This window comes from Opisthorchis viverrini (assembly GCF_000715545.1).
Source record: "Opisthorchis viverrini unplaced genomic scaffold opera_v5_316, whole genome shotgun sequence".
Classification (NCBI taxonomy): Eukaryota; Metazoa; Platyhelminthes; class Trematoda; order Opisthorchiida; family Opisthorchiidae; genus Opisthorchis; species Opisthorchis viverrini.
Window position 1 is genome coordinate 499,204 of NW_008751971.1, and position 21,833 is coordinate 521,036.

General features: G+C 43.6%; 1 protein-coding gene across 1 annotated transcript; it reads left to right on the top strand.

Annotated features, from left to right (window-relative positions):
- Positions 1 to 2,464: 2,464 nt before the first annotated feature.
- Positions 2,465 to 8,191, top strand: T265_09885 (hypothetical protein; the record flags this gene model as incomplete). The annotated part of the gene is made up of 1 exon (XM_009176095.1): positions 2,465 to 8,191. The coding sequence occupies one exon, from the start codon at positions 2,465 to 2,467 to the stop codon at positions 8,189 to 8,191; it is 5,727 nt and encodes a 1,908-aa protein (XP_009174359.1).
- Positions 8,192 to 21,833: the final 13,642 nt, after the last annotated feature.

Genomic DNA, 21,833 nt, shown 5'->3' on the forward strand with positions numbered 1-21,833 from the left:
GAGGAACTTTTCAGTTTGATGAAAGGAACAGGTGAATCAATTTTTGCCCTGCATGTGTGTTTTTTCGAACGCTGAGACTAAGTGACAAGTATCGGGAATGCACATAAGGTTAGGGTCTCCTCATCTGGAGTTGTTCAAAAATCGGGGACAAATTCACCTACGGATAATTTGCACCAATTACAGCAAGCCAGTAGAGGTTGCAATGGAAGGATTTGCAACTGGATGCTTCGGTACGTAATGCGTAAATAAGTGATACAAGAGGAAGTATCTTTTAGTAATTGTGTACAGGTTACCGGGATATCAAATCAACAAATTGACGTATTTGAAACCACTGGCTATTCAAAACAAAATCCGCACTGTACTTTTGGCAGATTGGCATGCAGCTCATAAGGTTGCTGGAAACACTTTGACAGTACACTACAGGTTTCTCCAGTCTCGCGGAGCACCGGGTGGATGTGTCTCTCTCTCTCTCTAGATTCCACCTGAACAGTATATTTTGTGCAACCGACAAAATAGACTCCTTTTTAAATTATCTTCATGTTACAGATAGCTTTCACTGAATCTTTGGTTTATGTTGTTATGGAGCTAAATGTGCTGGACAAAGTCCACCTCGTATTTCCATTTGGCACGATATTCGAGTTATCGACGTATAGCGTCGCTAGGTGATGGACAGGGAGGCTCAGACAAGTTTTTAGCTGATACAAATATAGTGTGAAACTGAGTGCTGTTTTTCAGTTGCATAGAAATCCGTGTCCTAGTAAAACGTGATTACTTGACTCCTCAGGACTGTAGTTTTCGACTGACTTCAAAAAATCTATATCGGGTCAACCAAGCACTGCGTAACGACAACACAATATAGTTCGCTACCTAGAATATTATGCCTATTGGGGCACTGAGCGGTCTATGTACAAAATGTCATAAACGAGCTTTTCAGTTGAGTCGCCCTTAAACTGTTCAGATGCGTAAACTTGGTCAAGCAGACTAACTCAGTCCAAGATATAATTGCACGATGAAATGTCGTAACAAGTATTTAGGGATATCTTAATGAAATGATAGCTTATCAACATGCTGAATATTTCTGAGGACATGGAATTGCCAAAAACTCCGGGATGAAAAAGAATGGGTGATATTTAAGGCTATCAAGATACAGAGACGTACTACTTACTACCCCTGTGTTTTTTACTATTTCATCCTTCTGGCTACGTTCAATGTAACCCTACTTGAATGCATGACGCAGTGTGCTGATAAACGTTCTTTTTGGATAATTCAAACCCTTTAAATTCCGTGACCACTCCACTTCCAATTTTGAAAAACACACGTATACGAGAAAGCAGTTAAGTTTAGATTGATAAACGGCGAAGCGACGACAGTTTCTAAATGAGAGAGAATGATTTTTACCAGGCTCGAAAGCTATCATCTAAATTTGTTGACCTTGAGTGCCAGCTTTCCTCAGGTGAGCGACGCCGCTGTTTCAGCGTTGATGACCAAAAGGACACTCACCTATGAACCGGATATACGGATGTATTCAAGGGTTGAGACCACGTCATTTTTATTCAAGGGATGGAATGCCTACAAAACGCTACTTAAAAAATGGCAATACTAAGTCATTGTCAGTAATTTTACGAATATATTCAGTTTCAAGCATTGAGCAGCGTCACTTATTGGAATCAGTCGGCTGCGCTGTGGGATATTCTAGAAGGTCGACTTGGTAAGTAACGCGCATCAGTTCGTCAAGAACCACCTTGTCTTACCTCTCATGGAGGTGTTGGACTGGCAAAATTACGGTCTTCATCTCAACCCTACTAATAACCTGCACAAAATTCGAACAAAAGTAGGAATGAAGAGGCATCGGTCTGATGTCAGTTGACACTCACTAAAGGTATTATGAGGCCTCTGAGGCATAATAATCTGAAAACTTCAAAACACAATGATATTACGGGGTTGTTGTATCCTTGGTATCTCCAGTATTATTCTCGTAAATTCCCAATGTATCCTGCGAAGGATGATTTTTTGTCATCTACCAGAAGTTGAATTATGACGAAAAACTTGACTAGGTGCGTTTTTGGCGCATGCAATAAATTTCGAACAGCGTCCGTCATGTCAGCTGCTTGGGTCGTTTTTCAAATCTTTCAGGCCCATTTTGATTCAATTTGATCGATACTTGTGCGTTACGTTAGCTGGCGCATTTCAACCAATCGTGCATCGGTTTCACGTCCAACCGCAAGCCGCATTTAAACAGCCAATCAGGTCACTGAAATGCAAGGACGATGCGACTGCGCTTAAATCACGAGTGTTACTCCACTTCTGGTTCCTGTTATAAATCACGTACGGAATTTCGGTATTCACTTTCCGACTAAACTGGAAGACTACGTATGCAGGAAACAAACACATTTCAAACCTAACCTTCAAGCTCTGAGAATACTTGTCAAGTATAAGATTGCTCATTAGCATCAAGTGAAATGACATGTGCTTGCCGAAAATCACACAATGCAGACTTCGAGCAAGGCATACCGCATCATCAAGATCAAAGGCATCAAAGGTGGATGAATGGCCGCATCACAAAAAGAAAAATAAACGCGCTCTACTCCTCAAACGGGATGGCAACATCGTTAGTGTGACAGAAGGCCAGAAGAACAAGCCGAGTCAAGCAATTCACGAGGCAGCGAATTCGGATTCGAAAAGATCTATTTTATTGTGTTTGGGACAAAAGACTGCTAAAAACCAACAGAGCATCTCTCGTGGACGAACATATGAATTGCAACTTCCAGAAAAACCCGATCAAACGTCACCCATTCACCTCGTACCTCGTCTAGATTCTAAAGATGATGGACCACAGGCAATGTGCTTGCATCACACGGTTCATGAGGGTAATTTCTCCGCTCCGTCTTGCTGTGACGTTATTCCTCATCAAAGCACTTGCCCACACACCTACATCCGCCTCACTCCACACTTACCAGTGCAGAATCGAGACTTCTTGACCATTTCAACCGCATACACAGATGATACGAGTGATTTTGCAACACCAGTGTCATACATTCAAGATGAAGAAGTGGATGATTTTCAGTTAAGCGCATCACTCCCAAGTCGCAAGCAGAACTTGCATAACACTTCAGCTAGTTTTATCGATTCTGGATGGGGCAGTATGAGCCCTATGGCATCTGATCTTTGCAATATGGGCTATCCGACAAGAATCGAAACACAACCAATTAAACGACGAGAACACCGATCTGAAAGAGAACACACAATGGAGCAAGACACCTTCCTCGGCAGATTCTCAAAATCGGAAGGCTTCATCATGTTTTTAAATGAAAGATGTGAACAGACAGGTATGAAATCGCTCACAGAGGGCCATGGGCAAGAAATCGTACAGCATCACGGTTCAAAGAACAAACGTTCCCCATTCGGAGCTGTGTACGCAGCCGCAAATCAGAATCCTTCTCCCAAGGAATATGGAAAATCTCCATCAGCTGCAGACATTCGCGAAATGTCCGGACAGGTGAACTTGTACCCCAAGGCAAGATCTGGAGACCTAATGTTTGAGGGAGTATGGCGGAAATCCGCTGCAGATAGGAGTATAGCTCAACAACAAAAGTTCTCGCTTTCAGTACCAGTCCTAAGAGAGCGTGATGTAGGTCTCCCTTTACCTCCATTGTTTGTGACCAATAAAGTGGACAACAAAAGCAGCACTAAAGATCAAACACCATTCAGCAAAACAAAATCCAGTTTTTTGGAGACGTGCCCACCTGTGAACATACCCGAAAACAAAATGTACAGTGACTTATGCGAGACAGAACTGAGTGGAAAATTTGCCTCAGTGCGACCCAAACTCCCGGATCTGTCAAAGAAATCCGTGAGACGGATTAAGCGTGATAGTGTGCATTCTCGGTTATCAGATGAATTTCAAGAAGCTTCAGAGCCAAGTTCGACCCCTTCCTTTGGATCAGATTATGTTGTCGCGTCCAACCAAGACAGTGTTGCCACTGCCCGCTACAGGAACCTCATGTACATTGATCAAAATCTGGGAGAACAAGGGTATCCTGCCCAAACTGCAATAGAGAAGTGTGGCCCCTCCCCTGTTATGAAGTGTCGATCAATGAGCGCCCTTCGTCTAGAAGAGCAAGTGTATGATGCCTCAAGAACGCTGAAAATTCGAGCAAGTGAAAAGCAGGGCAACGCTGAAACCGAAGCCGTAAATATTAGATCGCCTATATCACCAAAGTATAAGGCAAAAACACCACGGCGAAGCTATCCCTTGGTGCATCAAGTCGACGAGCTGATGGCGAAGCTTGATGGTCTGATGGGCAAACCTGAGGAGAAGGTGTTAAGCGGTACCGGATCATGGATGATTACGCCTACTGACGGGGCTGAGTCGACCTTTGATCCACACATTTCAAAGCGTGGCTTGTCGCAGGTGCCGCACAATATGGAAGGTAATACTGATGGAGACCAGTGCACTGACAACAAGAACAGGTTGTATAATGAGTGCTTTTCATCTCTTAGGTCAGAACAGTTTGGTGATGGTCCGGAACTAACCGAAGATTTTTCTCCACCGACGGCGATTATCAGTGAGACGACTACTAACACGTCTTACTTTTCTGCGCTGAACACCGAACAGTTCGTGGAAAAATTTATCGAGGATGATATGGCATTTTTCGATCAAACTAGCCCCTTGATGCATAGCACGCTCGTAGAAGACACATCAGAGTTCTGTTCGCCAGTGCAAGAAACTTCGGCGGATGTCTGCACCCAGGCTTCGGCAAGCACATCCGATTTATACGTACAGGAGTTGAACAACACAACGGAAACTGGATTGTGTCCAAACTTCTCAGTCGATCTGGATTTTGAAGAACAACAACCGCAAGTCAAAACTGATCAGGCAAGGCAGTCTGCCAAATTCGCTGATGTTAGTGAAGAAGTGGATAGCATATGTGACAAAAGAAAAAGTGAAATACAAGAGGGGATTGTGTCCTCAAAACTATTTCCCACAACTTCTGAAGGATCACGGCACGTTGGCCACGATGGTGATGGGAGGGATGAAGTGGACAGTGGACTTGACCTATCGAGTTATTCGAGCCGTGGTGCAAATCAAAGCAATTCGGAGTCCACCGAAAAGGCTTCCGGAACATCCAAATCTCAATACCAAGCATCTATTGCCCCTAATGTTGAGTCAACATGCCAGCCGGATAACCAGTCCTTGGTGTCAAAAGCTGATGCAGAAGTGATTTCAACCTACCACAGTCCACTGATTAGCGCTATGTTAAGAACAGTTTGTGACACGCCTAGTGAGCCAATGCGCCCAGATGCGAATGACATAAGGGGTTTAAAGCCTATATTGTCAGAAAACCCAGCCTATCTTGTTTCAGAGATACCGTGGCACGAAAGCAGGATGAGCGATCTAGAAACCACTAAACACGACGCAACTGAGGATAGTGGCTTCTCAAGTCTGATAGTCGGAGGGATAAAACGAATTAATGATACTTCCCCAGCTTACGGCACAGAACAGTGCGCGGCTCATTTCAGTGCTTTTGACAACGAAACGACAGTTGAGCTGGGAGTGCCTTCCCTTCTTGTGAGTTCTCCACCGGCAGTGCAGCAAAAGCAGTTGAACCCGTGTTATGACCAGATGATTTTGGTGCCAAACTCATCAAATAGTGCACTCTGTATTGGCGCTTCTAGCCTTACCACTCCGTCAGAAAAGTCATCCATTTCTGAGTGGCAGAAGAATAAACTGGAAGGTTGGCAATTAACCTCAGCTACCACAGATGACGGAATAAATGATGGAGTCTCAGTTGGAGGTGAATTTCAGTCATCTGTAAATCACTTTCGAAATTCACCAAGCCCACCCGAAACACCAGACGATCCATGGGCTAACCCAGAACTGCGAAAAGGAACAGATGATTTGGGTCTGAAAGAACCTCGAGGTATACCCACCACATCATCTGTCGATGAGAAAGACGATAGAGACGACACTGAGTGGAACTTGGCAGCGTCCATCGCGCACCAGGCAACGAAAGATGTGAATGACCATCCCAATCCGGAAATACCCCATCCTTCGAACCAGTCAGAGATTTCAAAATCCTTAGCTTCAAACCTCGCGGCTCCATGCGGATACACAGCACATCTTTCGCAGTATGTTTCGGACAGTATTTTGGAGTGTGAACCTAGTGATGAGTATTTCGGCGTCAGCGCATTTGCTCACACGACTCCTACCGCAAAATTACGGTATATAGCCCACGGACTTGAAGTAGTGAACCAAATGGCACCACACATCACGGAAGCTGTTTTGATAGAATATCAGGGAAACGTGGTGTCAAGTACACCGAGGCAGAGTAAAAACGAAGCAAGAGAGCAACGTATGGAGCAGGAAACGTCAGATCTGATTGTGCTGGACGAAAGCTGCGATTTGTCTGATAATACATCTGATGAGAAGGTCCGAATGAGTGGCCAGATAGCACACACTCATGAGCTGTCGAACAACGATAGTCTAACTAGACACCTATCACTTTTGGATATGCAGTCGCAGGATAGCAAATACCATGACATAACACCGGATTTCTCTCCAGCTCACTTGAAACCATCCAGCCCTTGTCTCTTGTGTGCCAACAAAGCTTATCAGATGATGTCTGAAGTTACCGACTCCAAAGGGGTACTGTCACCGGGCGATTTCCGCATGCCACCAACAATGCAAACTACGGATCAGCCGTCTCGAGATGGACTGGAGTGTGATAAACGTGAAACACCAGAGATCCCAAATTTCACACTTTTCTCTGAAGGCGCGGACGCATCTAGTGTAGATGAGAAAGCCACATGCGAATCAAGCAGTGAATTGCACAGACAAATGAGTAGTGTAGAAAACGAGAACAGCAGTTATTCGCATGATGCTCAACCCCTTGGTGAGAAAGTTCAGGAACAAAGACAGTGGTGGTCAACGCAGTATTCCCAGCTTGGCGAAAATGAAACAGAAACCCCGAACGCATTTGTTCTGAATGAAAATCTGCTTGACTTGGGCGATCCACCGGATAATTCTATCGATCAGACTGTTGGTGGGTTGTTTGCATCTCTGAGTCCTCGAGTGCACAGTTCATTCGATGAAGACTTATCTAATATCTTTGAGTTATGTAGACAAACCGCGCAGGGCATCAATCAGCAGCACACCTATTTCACAGAAGCAACCGAGTCTCATGCTCCACTCACAGTCGAAGGTGGTGCGTGTTTCGAAATCGAACATCCTTACAAACAGGCAGAAACGTTGGTCCGGCATAACATTGAATCTGGGATCACAGGTGTGATTCACGATATGACACTGGAAGGGGAACAGCAACAACCAGCATTGAGGCTTCTGCCTGTCCAACAGGTAGGTGAGTTACAAGAGCGAAATTATGTCACTGAAGATAGATCGACACCGGTCACAGCAACTGTACACGACACTCAGTGGCAAGGGGACAGGATAGTGACGCTCGTCCCACAGAAAATGGTTATTCGTTCTAACTCAACTGCTTCTATACCCAGAAATTCCAGTTTGGGATCGGATGAAGAAATTACGTACGAAATTCAATCTTCCGTAAATTCTCTTTGTTTTGACAAACCTTCTGAAATCAGTGTGTCTTCGAGGGAACCGGAGATCATCCCCACATATATCACGCCAAAGTTTTCTGCACCACCTACGGACCTCAAACAATCTCTAGAGGTATTTCAATGCGCTCCGTTGGCTGGAGAGGCCTCTAATCCCCTTTCGAGGCTCAAGATACAAGGAATACTCTTGAATGAAACAGGAGCTGGGATCGAAGTTTTCACCAAGATACCGTCCCACAAAAGTTCATCCTTTCAAACATTGTCTTTTTCAACTGAATCTCTTGATCAGCCTTTGGAATTTACCACCTCAGAAGCCAGCAGTACAAAAGAAAACAAACAGATATGTGATGACAAACTTATCTCAGACGTTCGAGGTACTTCTAATGATCGAAATCAAATCCCGTTAGCACACGAAGACAGCAACCCCCAGCCTGCTGAATCGTGTCCACCTAAGGAATCTCCTTCTACTAGCTCCGTGGAGTGTCAGTCACCACAAAGAACATTCATAGCCAGGTATTGTCCACCACAGTCGATTAGCGATGAAGAACTGGACGGAAGAACACAAGTTCTAAACGAGGCAAGTATTACTTTGCTACACTTTACAAACAACTATTTGTGACTGCAGTGCATTTGAATTCCGTACTGTGGTGGACATCTTTGTTAAGGCTATCAACAGCATGAAGTCATACAGATAGTCAGACTCATTCCAAACTGATGTTTACATTCATAGTAGTTTCTGTCCGTTATCCTCAAAAGGGTTTGCTAGTTCAGGCAAGTCCAGTACATATAGTTTTCGTTGAAAATACAGACAGATCACAAATACAGGAAGCGTCCCTACAAAGACATAAACCAAACTTTCCTAAATCCATATTAGAAGAACAAGCACTCGCTTCTTCCACTATGCCGGAAGCACCGTTGACGCCGCCACTTAAACAGGTTAAAGCGAAGGCACCTAGAGGAAGGGGATATTTCATCGTCGTCATCGTCATCATCTCTGCCGTCACAATAACCATCATCTTCATCATCCCAGAGGAGAACACTGGTGATTCAGTGACATTGGTTGGCCACCCAGTCGTTCACTGTCTGCACCCAAACACATGAGGCGTTAGGTGGACTCCAGCTTGGAAGTCTGAGTGAACCAACCTCACCCTGAATTTTGTAAGCTCCTTTATCCCAGTCTGTCACGTCAAATTTCGCCACTCCGAATTAGGTAGGGAAAACAGCACTCTTCTTGGCGTGAGTAACTCGACACGTATAGCACAGGTCCCGGCTAACTTGCAACGCTGGATGCATTCTTTGAGGGCAATACCCGCTACTTCACCAAAACCTGTCTGTTTATCTTCGTTAGCTCCGGCTGACTGAAACTTTAGTTCTGAGACAGTGGTGGTCAAAGGCCGACTGACGGCTGAAGCTTTAGTTCTGAGACAGTGGTGGTCAAAGGCCTGAAAATGTCTCAGCTACTCCACCCGAATGGGCCAATTCTCACAGTCGTATAAAAATACACCCCATAGTGTGACCCAATATATGCGTTATTTGGGACCCAATGAGATATCTTTTTGACATCACAAGTGGTGTAAATTGCCAAAAGCAATTCTGGCCTTAAAGATTCATGCGTTGATTTTGTCTGTCGCACCACCATCATAGATAATGCAACTCTCAATTCCTAGAGGCCTGTTCAGAAACCGTGTCCTGAGCATGACTTCGCACATTGTGGGCACTGTGTAGTTGCTGAAGGGCTAGATGATCTGAGTTAGTAATACTTGCACATTCTGCAATTTTCGCGAATGAGGATGTCACTCGCAGAGTTCTAAACACCAGGGTTTTTGAGATCTTCCAGAGTTCACCTTCGTACTTCATCAAAGACGAAACTGTATAAAAATTGAGAGAGTGCACAACGTTGTCGGCCACAATTTCTTGTAGGAAACCTTTCAGAGACTTCGCCAATACACTCACGCGCCCAAAAGTTCATAAATTTAAAAACTATGCATAATATCCACGCGCAAGTGTGTTGAGAAGAAGTAACCGGTCGACAGAATCGAATGCACTCTTAAAGTCCAGGAACACCAAAGTTGCAGGGCACCTGTATGCACGTAGTCTGTTTGGCACCACACAGCCTTTTACTGGCTAGAATCCCGCTTGTTGTTCTCGTATACTGTCCTTGCGCGCTTCTGCAAGACGATATGAAATGAGCGACGCAAACTGGCTTAAGCTTTTTCCTCTGTGATTGCTGTACTTATTGCAACTACCCTATTGAAAAATTGGCATCACTATCAACTCAACCTACTAATTTGGGATGACCCATTTCTCAAGGTAGAAGTGTGTAAGATAGATGGTCACTAACTGGGGATTTTACCTCCATATTTAAATAGAGAAAATGTGGATTCGTCAGGGCCAGTCTGTCGGCGACACTTGAGGGACAAAATGCCTTAGCTTATTTTTGTTGCGGTTAAGGGTTTCAAGTTTACTGTCCCGGTTGGAGTCCTTCTGAGCAACTAGCAGTGGCCGGTGGAATTTTTTTAAGCCAACGATTCAGAAGCCCATCTTTTTTAGAGATAGGCAAGGCGTTGTTACCATTGTTTATTTTGCCTACAGGGGACCACTTTCAACCTTTTTGAACGTATCAGTCGGGATATTTTTGCATGCTCCAAGAGTTGTTCTCCTTCCTCATCCTTCTGGCTTTCTCTGTCCACCAAATATCTGGATCTGTGCTAGTTTTAGCCTGAGGTATGACGGTCTGCGTAGAGGCTTCGTACTATCGACCAGAACGAATACGTGTCCGATCTTCTAACCATTTTAATGTTGCTCGGGATTCAATCACCGTCCCGCAAACGGAACACTTGGCATCTCGCAGGGTTGTGGACTGGACCCGAATCAAGACTCGACACTAAAAGATATGTTGTCCAAAGCAGACTTCAATAGCTAGTTTTGGCAAGCTTGCTTCAGGTCAGGGTCCGAGAGCTCTTCAAATGCCAAGCGATATGTGTGCTTCCCACAGGAAGGCGCAGCGGGAAGTAGTAGCCTACAAGCCCATAGCCGACGGCAATGTATTATAAGTTGGTCCGTATGCGCGAGAAATCACGTGACCAAGCGGTTTCGTTTGTTCCGAAAGACACTACTGCACACACAGTATATCGTCAACGCATAATTGCAACAGGCGTTCGCATTTGTCCATGCGCCCCCATTCTGGTCCCAGACGACCACCCAGCTGAGCTTCAGTAGCACTAGTTCTACCTACCTGTTTATTCATATCCCAGACTATCTGACGCCATAGCCCACCGCAACAAGGCTCTTAAGTTATTGTAAAAACTGCCTTGGATCGTACCAGATCTATGGTCTGTTGGAGTGTAAGCAGATGCGATGGACGGAAAGCAATTATCAGCGCGTTTACGGGGTAATACCACAGTAGTGCTGCAGCTGAGAGTGATGAATGGAGAGCAGAGCTGTCAGTCCCAGTGCTGAGAAATGTGGGAAAGTGTTGAAGTTGGGGTGGGTGTAGGTAGAAAACGAAGTACGTGGAAGCACAGGAAGGAAGGCTTCGGCAGCAACATGTTTACACTTACCTGCCCGGTTGTATGCAAAAAGTAAGCTGCTCACAACACGCGACGGCTGATATAACAAGATACCATTTGTGATTGTGCAATTCATGGTGGTATGTGGGTTGGTATACTGCTAGGGCGCTATGGCTTAAAGAAGGAAACCATTAGGGTATTCGACTCAAGCCTTCGGCTCAAACGCCTAAACACAAGGTAACGGCGGTCCGCGTAGGATCGTCACAGTAAAGAATCACCAAGTAACAAATCACCACACCTTTTCCAACCCTGAACCTGGGGACAAGCAGGCTATGGAAGTCAGACTTCTACCCTTTCATCAGCCTGGCATGAGAAGCTGTATGCGTGTTACACGTACACTCTCCCGTACAGGTCTTTGGTTTACGGAGTCTCAGCCTGTTACGCAAAATAACGTTCAGTCTGTTTGTGGCGGGATGTGATTTCCTATTTGGATGTGAGTAATCTCTTTCCGGGGTCAACCGTCGTCGAATAGCAGTCTGTCAGAGCCTAGTCATACAAACGAAAACACTTGGAACCAACTTTATTCCCTGACGACTCTCGAACGAGCTTACAAATCTCGTGACGTACATCGTGTTCTACTTCCAAACTTTGCCAACCGTTTTGTCTATCGATCCACTGCCAGGCCCTGGAATTCTCTGGCCAGATGTTATCAGCATTTGTTGCTTGGAAGTATGACCTGTCTACATATCCCTACCTTACCCCAATCTATCTAGTAGTAGCAATTCTGACACATGTTTGCTTTCCAATAATGATGTGAAAGACAATTTTGAGTGTTTGAAATTGGCTGACATTCAGGATCACTTTCTCTTGTAATTGCACGCAGAATGCGAATCGAACTTGAGGTATCATCCAAAGGGCAGCGGTTAAACACCATTTTAAGTAGGCGTTGGTACGCCAAATTGTACCAAAACCCTAGCTGAACATGTTTGTGAACTTTGTTAGCGATCGATATTTGTTTCCGAATAGATTCACAAAGTGAACGGTACACGGTTTACAACGAACAACCTGGTACGATGAGAAACCTAAGATAGCAGATGGTACTGCTTTGACCGAAAGCTGGTTTGATTGAGTTGATGTGACTGCGAGACTGCATTCCGCGCTCACCCATCAGCGATGATAAACCAGAGCTTTATAGCTTGAAAGTTGGTAAATTTGCTGAGAGACGTTTGGAATACTATACAATTCATGCACAATTTGTTCTTAGAAGTACTGCGTGTTGACTACGGTCTCAGATATCTGGGGAACCAAGGTACTGGCTAGTTTCATTTACTGTATACATCTAGCTTTATGGGGAGAGTTCCGATCAATATCTGTTTGAGATTCACTTGCTTCTGACACCATGCAAAACCTCGCATCAGGCTTCAAGTGATGTGAAATGGATGTGGGAACTTGTTCCAGAATCAGGCGCTCCGTAATGTGTTAATGTGTACAACGGGCACGTTTTGTTCTTGCGGAACCTTAATGTCGGCGAATAGGTTCCACACGATGGGTGTGCTATATGTGGTACCGGATCAACTACGTCGTCATCGTGGCTAGTTCGAATCTTTGTTGGGTTTCGCGAATTGTGCACTGCTGGTGGCTCTCGATAAACGTAAAACATTTTGAAGTATTTCTCCACTCTTTGGCATAGGCTGACTTCGCTTGCAAGATAAAATACAAATAATAGAATACCGCTGTTGTCCCAGTTTGAACTCGGTATTTATTTTTAATGCAGCAGATGCTGACCGAACTCCTGGATCTTTCTGCTTAAGTCGTGCAGCTACCTCAAGTGCTCCTGTGAATGCTCCAAGATTTACATTGTGTCAACTCTTTTGTTAACAACTTGAACCAGAATGGAAGTCAACCTATGACACCTTGGCAAAGGGTTAACCTACTAGATTTGCTCCAGAAGAGAGAATTTCGCACTGTCGAAGCGTGCCACTGGTGCACCTATTGGTCTGAAGAGTCCGAAGATATGTTGGAAGAACTTCTTGCATAAGTGTGCCCAAGAGCAATGTGTTACTGACACCAGTGCTGATAATTTGGCTAGTAAATTCTTGTAATACCGAAAGAAAGTTGTAAAACATAGAGAAAAACGACGGTTTGGGAGAGATACAAAGTAACATTTTCGCATTTTAAAGATAATGTATCCAGGCAGGTTCAAAAAAAGTGACACAGTCTCGATTCAGACTATTCAAAATGGCGATTGTGGGAGTTTTTCCGAACGCACTCGAAATCTGTCAATATTCACAGTTAACGAGCGCCTCTGGCATTCGAATCGCCGAGGGATCCTGCGGAACGCGACTGCTTTGTCCAAACGTGAGCTTGGCAGATTCATTTACTCTGTGTACGGCACTAATTGCATCAGTTAGTCAGTAGAGCATCATCCAGGCCAAGAAACAGCATTTAGGCGTTGCTTGTCCATCTGTTTAGATTCAGTGCGTAATAAACCAATTATATAATGGCGCCAACTTTGTCAGCCTAAAACCATCAATCTTTCCACATATGGAATTGAAGTAGGTCAGGTTAAACGTACCGTGTAAAATGATCTGGCGAGTTTTTGACAGTGTCGCAATAAAACCAACGCCCATTCTTGAAGTTGTGTCATCCACCAAATACAAACTACGGCAGCAAGGCCCGTCACAGTGACTCCCACACTTTGAAACGTAACGAAGATTCCCAGAATGTTTTTCACATCAGTTTAATTCGGAATGTGTCGACTGTTCTGTGAAAATGAGAGTGGTAAATCTGGGAATTCTAGTTAGTAGCCGTGAATCTCATTCACCCGCTTCCAATTGTTGCCTTGTCTTGATTTTTCAGCTGGTTTTATTTTATATTTGTTTTTGACCTTGTTTTTCAATAGCTCCTTTTAAAACTTATTTTCTTTTCCAACTTCATCTACATGCAAGCGATTCCTAATTTCAAACTAATATCTGATTGGACGCGAACCCTCAGTGTACGATTACCCGAAGACCATCCGTACAGCAGATTTCACGAAATAGACAACTCCTGCTATATGTTGAGCTATTTTTAATGTCAGAGTGACAGTAATCTTTATTTAGGTTTGTTCTGCATTCAGTCAATTTATGACTGGAAATCGTTTTGCATAGAAGAATTTAACTGGTCGGAGCAAGCGGGCAGGAATAACGGGCGAAGCAAGAATTTGGTGACAAGACAGGATCGATGGACTGGGAAGTAATTCTCATCAGGTTGAAGTAGCTGGGGCAGGTATCACAGGTGCCCGATACCCAACTGACAAAAGAAGTCTTGTTGTTCATCCATTTTCTGGCACAACTAGACTGAAATCAAGCTATCAAATGGCAACAAAAAATGAGGTGAGCAACCATAGAACTGGGATATTCTTGTTCTTTTGGCTAGGTCCCGTGCAATCCGTTTAGAAGATGACCCAAAACTCCAAAGGACTCTACTATAGGTGTCTCATCCCACTAGTGAGCACTTTGTCCTCCATTTCTGGACTGATTGTCCAAAGTTCGAGTTGCGCACAGTTTTTGCGTTGGATCAGGGTCACAGAGGATGACTTCTTCTCTGATACGACACTTGCGTGTGTTTATTTTATCACGAGTTCAGGCTGAAGATACATTGGTCTACTTATAGAAACACAAGACCACCTCAAGTGGTGTATGAATTTGGATGTCAAAAATTTGTATTGAGAGCGAGGAACCATAACTACCAAATTCCATCTACACTGCACCAGTAAATTTAATACTTACAAATTAGTAAGGGTACGGTTCTAGGTTCGAATGAGAATGTGAGGTTACTTAGCTAATATGATTACCTTTTGTGACCGTTAAACTACTGCGCAACACAGTTGTTCTTTTCGTCACTCAAATATCGCTCGGTTGACTAAAGCAACAATAAGTTCGTGGGGAAATTTTGTACCATGCAGGTTGGAACTGATGAAAGTCGGCCATTATTTGAAGAGTCTATGATACAACGGCAGGTTTCTTCCGTTGATGATTTATAATCCTCTTGCATTGAACATACTGATTAGATTAGGTTGATTGTTGAATAGGTAGATTATCTCAAGTGATAAGTCAGATTTCTAATTTACAACCCCTGTGTCTGTGTTCGTACGGTTATATATGGCTGACCCGTAAAAGTAATGAGACTTCTCCCTAATAATGAATCTAGCTTGTTTTCTGTTATTCTTCCTCTTGGCTGGCACACCACAAATTTATGTGCTACCAGAGGCCAGGTGATAAAAACCGAGGGTACGTACACTTCAGTGAAGAAGAAAGGGAGAAGTAAACGAGGTTGCATGAGAGATACACAGGTCAGTGGGTTACGGATACAAGTGAGTGACATCAACGATACAGAAGTCAACGGAAAAGTACATTCTCCTAAGCCAGCTCAAGTCCACAGGGCACACAGGTTCCTTTTGGACACAAAGTTGTGGTTCCAGCGTTTGAATTCCAATCACTTCTCCGATCGATAGTAGTCTGGATCGTGCCAGTCGTGGTCAGCTGATCAATCCTACACTGGAGTTCATCGATTACCTAGGGAGAAAATTGATACTCGGCTCTCTTGTATACAAGCCAATTAACGATTCTCAAATTTCACAGGCTATACCTCCTTTATGATTGGCATTTCATTGTACGTGCCCACTCCTACAGTATTAGGATTCGTTCTTTCTTATTGAAACAATGATACGACCGTGGGAGTAATTCGCAACAATCCAAAGGCAACAACTTCAGAGAATATACTTAACTCTGGCAATTCTGAAATATTCATGGATTGACGCACGTACTTCAATCTAAGCGTGTGGTTTAAAAGTCCTTTTGTTCACTTTTATTTAGCAAAGTTCGGTTTGCTGGGATAAAACTATCAGAGAAAGTTCAGTAACCATACGGAACATGGGTGTCCCGGTGCACTGCTTTTTCTATGATTTGCCTGCCAAGGTGGACGTGTTACACACCTAGCTTGCGCGTATACTGATGTCGATGGATGTACTGTGAAGGAACAGAAAACTCTAATCGGAAACCTGGTGAATTCTGCCTGTTCAAGAGTCCGTCTCATCCTGTTTTGTTGCCTTATACCATGACCATCATACTGGACGGGCTATTAACAACTAATGATTAATATCCGTCAAACGTGAGGAAAGAATGCCACTGTAAATACTGGAGTGAAATGAAAAAAATGGAGATTTAGAACAATAGGCCTTACACCTCAAGGGAAAAATATCAAGAACAAGATGTCCATATCTTAAAATAACAACCAGAAGAACTCATTCAGGCATTATCCAGGATTGACCATGCAGCATTTTCAATACCGCAATCCGATCACACAATGAGTGAAAGATTTCAACTAATCCCTTCCCCTAGGAACTGTTGGCATGCTCGATACCCTGACCGGTTACGTGCCAAATCCCCGTAGGGTTTCTAACTGCGAGCAATCGGAATCACCCTGACCCCCATAAAACTAATATTGCTTTTTCGTGCCATAGCCCGTCGTCATCATACTTTCGCCAAGAAGCATCCGGAGTAGAAACAGTGCTTTATGTTTTAGACAGTGGTTGGACGTGTGTGGTATACGTGTCAACCACCACAAACTGGTGATCATCAGTTTTTACGGTAGTTCTGATTCATTATCGACCGTTCGATTCTACGCCACACCACTAAAGGGTAAACACAGTTCAAGACCTTCAAGGTTCTTGGATCTGGAGGCCAAGTTTCACTGTCACAGTGTATGACCGTTCTTAAAGTTGTCCCGTATACACTATATATTCTATCTTTAGCAAAAACCCCATAAATGACGCACGCTGGTAAATGCTGCCCGCACCTCGATTGTTTGCATTATCTTCTGTTACTGGACAGTCGGCGTATGCCACAGTTCACACAAGCAAACCAGTCAACAAGCCCATTCTCCTCCCCGAATTTTCACACACAAATAGAGCGACCAAACATCCTGTAGCGATAGATGGCATTTTGCCATGTTTTCTTGAGGTACTTTTTGGAGAAGACCGCGCTGACTGACAATCAGAAACATCTGATGAAGAATCGTCCGGACGTGTCTATTGGTTTTACCCGAGATACCCGGATTCCCGTATCGATGAAGTGTCTTGCTTGTTCTATTTATTCATAACAAAGTCAAACAGGTAGACCGGTATGGGCTAACCCAGATTAACTCTACTAATTGTAGGAAACAACTTTGATAGTTCATTCCTAACCTTCGGCCAACCGGCAGTGTGACAGCAGAGAATATTCCCATTGTAGGCATGAATATGCAAATGAACTGGTCCATCAAATGATGTCCTCTGATTTCGGCGGAAACCGAAGTTGCAATCGGGTGTTCCTGTCGTAACCCTTAGACTTGTGGTGTGATGTGTTATCAGGTCAACTTCTGCTCCAGAGATCCGTACCTCGGACTCGCTTCTAATACAGTATTACTGAAACCAACAGCCATATCTTTGGAAGCCTACCGCTTACATTGTGTGCAACAGAAGTACAACGACTGCTTTGCCTTAGACGCGTTTTCATGTTACAATAGGTCCAAACAACCTATTTGAAGTAGAACACAAGGGTCCCAAAACAGAAAGGCGCACCAAACATACGCAACCCAAAGAAGGAGCTTCACTCAGAGACCACGACTGAAGTGATTGTGTTGAACTTCTGTCGGATGCATTTCGCCTCGCGATCTGAATTCTGGAACTTGCAAATTGATAATTACTTATTCCTGAATAACTCGTGATGAAGGAGTTCTCCTCTAAGTAGTAGCTGTGGCAGCATCTTCATAAATCCCTATTTTTTAAGGTTTCCATTTCAACCGCGGAGCCCCTAATTTGAGATTAGATTTAACAAACAGCCGATCAGAATTAGTCTGCAACGCTTTGCACCAATAAATGATAGCAAGTCGTAAGTAAAAATAAGCTGGGCTTCCAGTCTCTTATACGGCAGTACTACTTTTTCCAGTAGTGAGTAATATCTTCTGAGGAGGCCACTTTTGAAACACCACGTACTATATTTTGGTGCGCTGAATTAATCCGTGAGAGTTTTTGTACTGCTTAACAGGGTTCATGTTATCGATTTATTTGTGGAACGCAGTTTTTCACTTGGGGCGGGGCTTCACAGTTGATATCTGCGATCGAAGCTTTTTTTGCAGTATTTTTGATTTCGATAATAGTTTACAGTACAGTAAGAGACCGTGGGAATAGAAATAAATATATCACACTGCTTTACTATCACTCTAATTCTCAAACAAAAGCCAATAGCTGGTAACAGTGAGGATGGTCTTGGATCAGTTGAAAAATTTGGCGAACAACGAGTACGGTACTGCGAACTGCCTAATACACTGGCGCCAGAATTGCTGGTAAATGTCGGTATATCAGTTTAATGTTCACAAACCTCTAGGAGAAACCCTCTATTCTGGTCTGTTGTACGTAATGGATGCTTGCCCACTCAATTCATATTTGGTGAGTTAGCCAAGTGGGACGTTTTTTTCCAAAACCCACTCATTTGACATTAGTTTTCTGTTCAGCTCAACTGTTCAACCGAAACCAGCTACCACGATATGGGGACCAGGAAACACATTTTAGCCACACTGACTTTTGACGTAAAGTTCGATAAGACCCTGGAGCAATTATTTCCTTTCTTGCATTAGCAGCTGGTTAATGTAATTTGAAAAAACTATGGACAACAAATGAAACATTCCGTCGGTTAGCAAATGACAGAGTTTTCATTTCGGTGAAAACAACCGATGACCCTAAACGAATGATAATCGCATCTAATACTGGGGACCAGAAAGCGCCTGCAGCTAGAAAGCACGCGTTTATCCCGGCTACAGCGGCATTAAATCTGTCACGTAATTGGCCGGGAGAGGTTGTATTGATCTCCGGTTACCGAAGGGATTTGTTATTCTGCTAACGTGCACGTCTAAATTTAGAAATTGAACGGTGAAATGGAAGGTGGGCGGACCACACAAACTTTTGAACGCCTACATGGATTTTTGTTACTGGAGTCCTGTTGCTGGCCGTAGTTTTGGTGGAGGACCGGATATTCTGAATGAACTTTTTTTATTTCATTTGTTTTACAGGATATCTCTACCCCAACAGCCTCAACACAGCTGTCTCCGTTGAATCGTTGGTCAGCCTGGGCTTTCGCTTCTCTCACGTCAACATTTCATTTCGGTAGGTCTGCGCTTATCACTCCATACAGAAACAAATGAAACCGGTCTCTATGTATGCACACAGACCAGCGATTAAGCTAAAATACCCTGTCGATCAAACAGCGCTTTGTGTAACGTCTTTGTATTTCTATAATACCCCCATGTACCTGAATACGGCGCTTGTAAGCGCTAGGCGAGTTTTTCTTCTAGGCTATGGCCACCTTTCCAATAGGATCAATTCGGCGACCTGAAGAAAAGTCAGCATTTTAGGTTTAACATACAGAGGCAGCCAAAAGCAGACACAGCCATTCCCCATACTTTCCAGTGTTTATAGATGGCTTTTTCGATAGCCACACTAATAATGTTTAGTTTATCCAACCCGCTCCCCCGACAAAAGTAAGAGAAATCTTTTGGGTGCACCCGAAGGCCATTGATTGGAGCACTAAACCTGTGGCCACCCACCCAAGGATTTCTTAGCATAATTCAACCTTCGAAGGGAAAACTCATTGCTTCTGTAAAACAAAGGTCTTCAGCGCTCAAATTGGCAACTCGGCAAGAGAGTCCACAAGGACCGCTAGTACTGGGATTAATTTGGGCCCGTTAATACGGTTCAAAGTCTGGCTGTGTTATATATCGTTACGACTAGCTAGATAATTTACCCAAAGGAGTTATTTCAGGTGGTCTGCAGAGTTCCCCACAAGTTGGTTATGCCGCTTCGCATACATACTTGTTAACAGCTGCAACAGTCCCAACACTACCAAGTGTCCCGGCACTATGTTGATTAAGGCGAACTCGTCTTCATCAGGCGACAGATTCAACCACCAAATCGAAATGAATTACTCATTTTGAGCATTGCCCTTATTTTAACCTCTGGATATTTCCCCAACTGACACCGATGCACAGTAACTTCCGCCATTTTGTATTCTTGAAAACATTAGGGGATTAATCATCCATTGCGATATTTGTTGGAAATCCCTCAGAACGATAACGGCCAATGTCGCTTTTCTGAAATTCATTAGCTACACTGATGGTCAGTCTGTACTCTTTGACGATGTCTTTCCTATCAAAGTTGATTCAGCGAAGCCTGTCGTAGTCGCGTTGAAACAGTGACTTTCCGTTATTGCTGTGCCATATTCTGGGCCATAGAGCTTCAAGCTAGTCCGTGGCTGTCTTCATCAACTGATGCTGTGTCGTGCGTGTAACTTAAGTAGAGTTATAATCATTTAGCAACCTTTTAGTGAGCTTACTTGTGTTCCCATCTATTTCGTATAAAACGTATAAAACAATACTACCTCCGAGTGAAATTAAAGACACCATTCGTCGACGACTTGGTGTAGGTACCTGTCAGTGGAATTTATTTGAATACAACTACTAAAAACGTGGAGAAATAAATTTGGGAATGCTACAGGTGTTTCCCAGATGGATCAAACCTACCGGAATTACGTCATTATGACAGAAATCATTCAACACAGACATAAACTTGTCGTTAATGACATGAGGTGAACTTTTTTGAACACTTTATATTATATTTTTCCACAAACATTAGGTTCGTGTTCATTGGAAGGGTGTGCGCCACACCTGAAAAGTTCATTCTGAAACAGATATTCAAAAAGCCAAAGGGTTCTGGTCTCATCGTATTTGTGGTCAAGATGATCGATAAACAGTTGACCTGAAAAAAGCTTATTTACTGTCACCTAACGCCGTTTATTTATTTATCTCATCACAGAACAACTTTTGACACGACTGTAACACATGATCTTATCATCACACATAAACATAGTGAGACTAAACCTGTGCATGTCTGATGGAAACGATCTGCTTACTAGTTGTCACAAAGTAAGATATGGTGAATATACCTAAAAACACGGTGGTGCAAGACAATAAAGGAATGATGGAAGCTGAGCCAATAAATCCAAGTGATTTCGGAAACAAGGTGTTACTAATGGCAAGCAAATTTGTGCCCTGCTTGCTATTATAACTAGAATATTAAACCTTCATTTCTACCCAAGATAATTAAATCTACTTAATGTGGTCCTTAGTGATATATAGAGAGTTTTGACATCATACGTTTATGGCTCGTTTACGAGCGTTCACAATAACCCGATTGTTCCACACCTCATTCCATCATTTCAGCACATGCTGAAACACATTTCCGAATTCCGATATTGGGAGAGCTAGTCAGTTAGCCATATAAGGAGATTCGTCATCCGAATAGTCAATCGAAATTAAAGGTCCACTAACGGTCAAGGAGATGTACAGAAACACGAACACAGCCTTGGTGAGCACCTTCGCACCGAGTCGACTCCAATCACGGACGCAAAGTTTTCTCCCGGTCTTAGAGATAGAAGTTTTATGACGGCTGCGGGTGAACTGGTAGATACAATGGCTAATGGGCAAGACTGATATTGACGCTTTGATCGGTGGTTGAATGCTCTGTTAGACCGTTTCAGCTTAAGTCCCCCATCATAATACATCTGTCACAATTTTATTTTCGGCAGAATTACCAGTTAGTGGAAACCTGCTCCTTTGAAGGGCCACTTACCACGTGCTCCTTGGTGCTTTCCAGAAAAAACACCCGGATAGTTAGTCGGC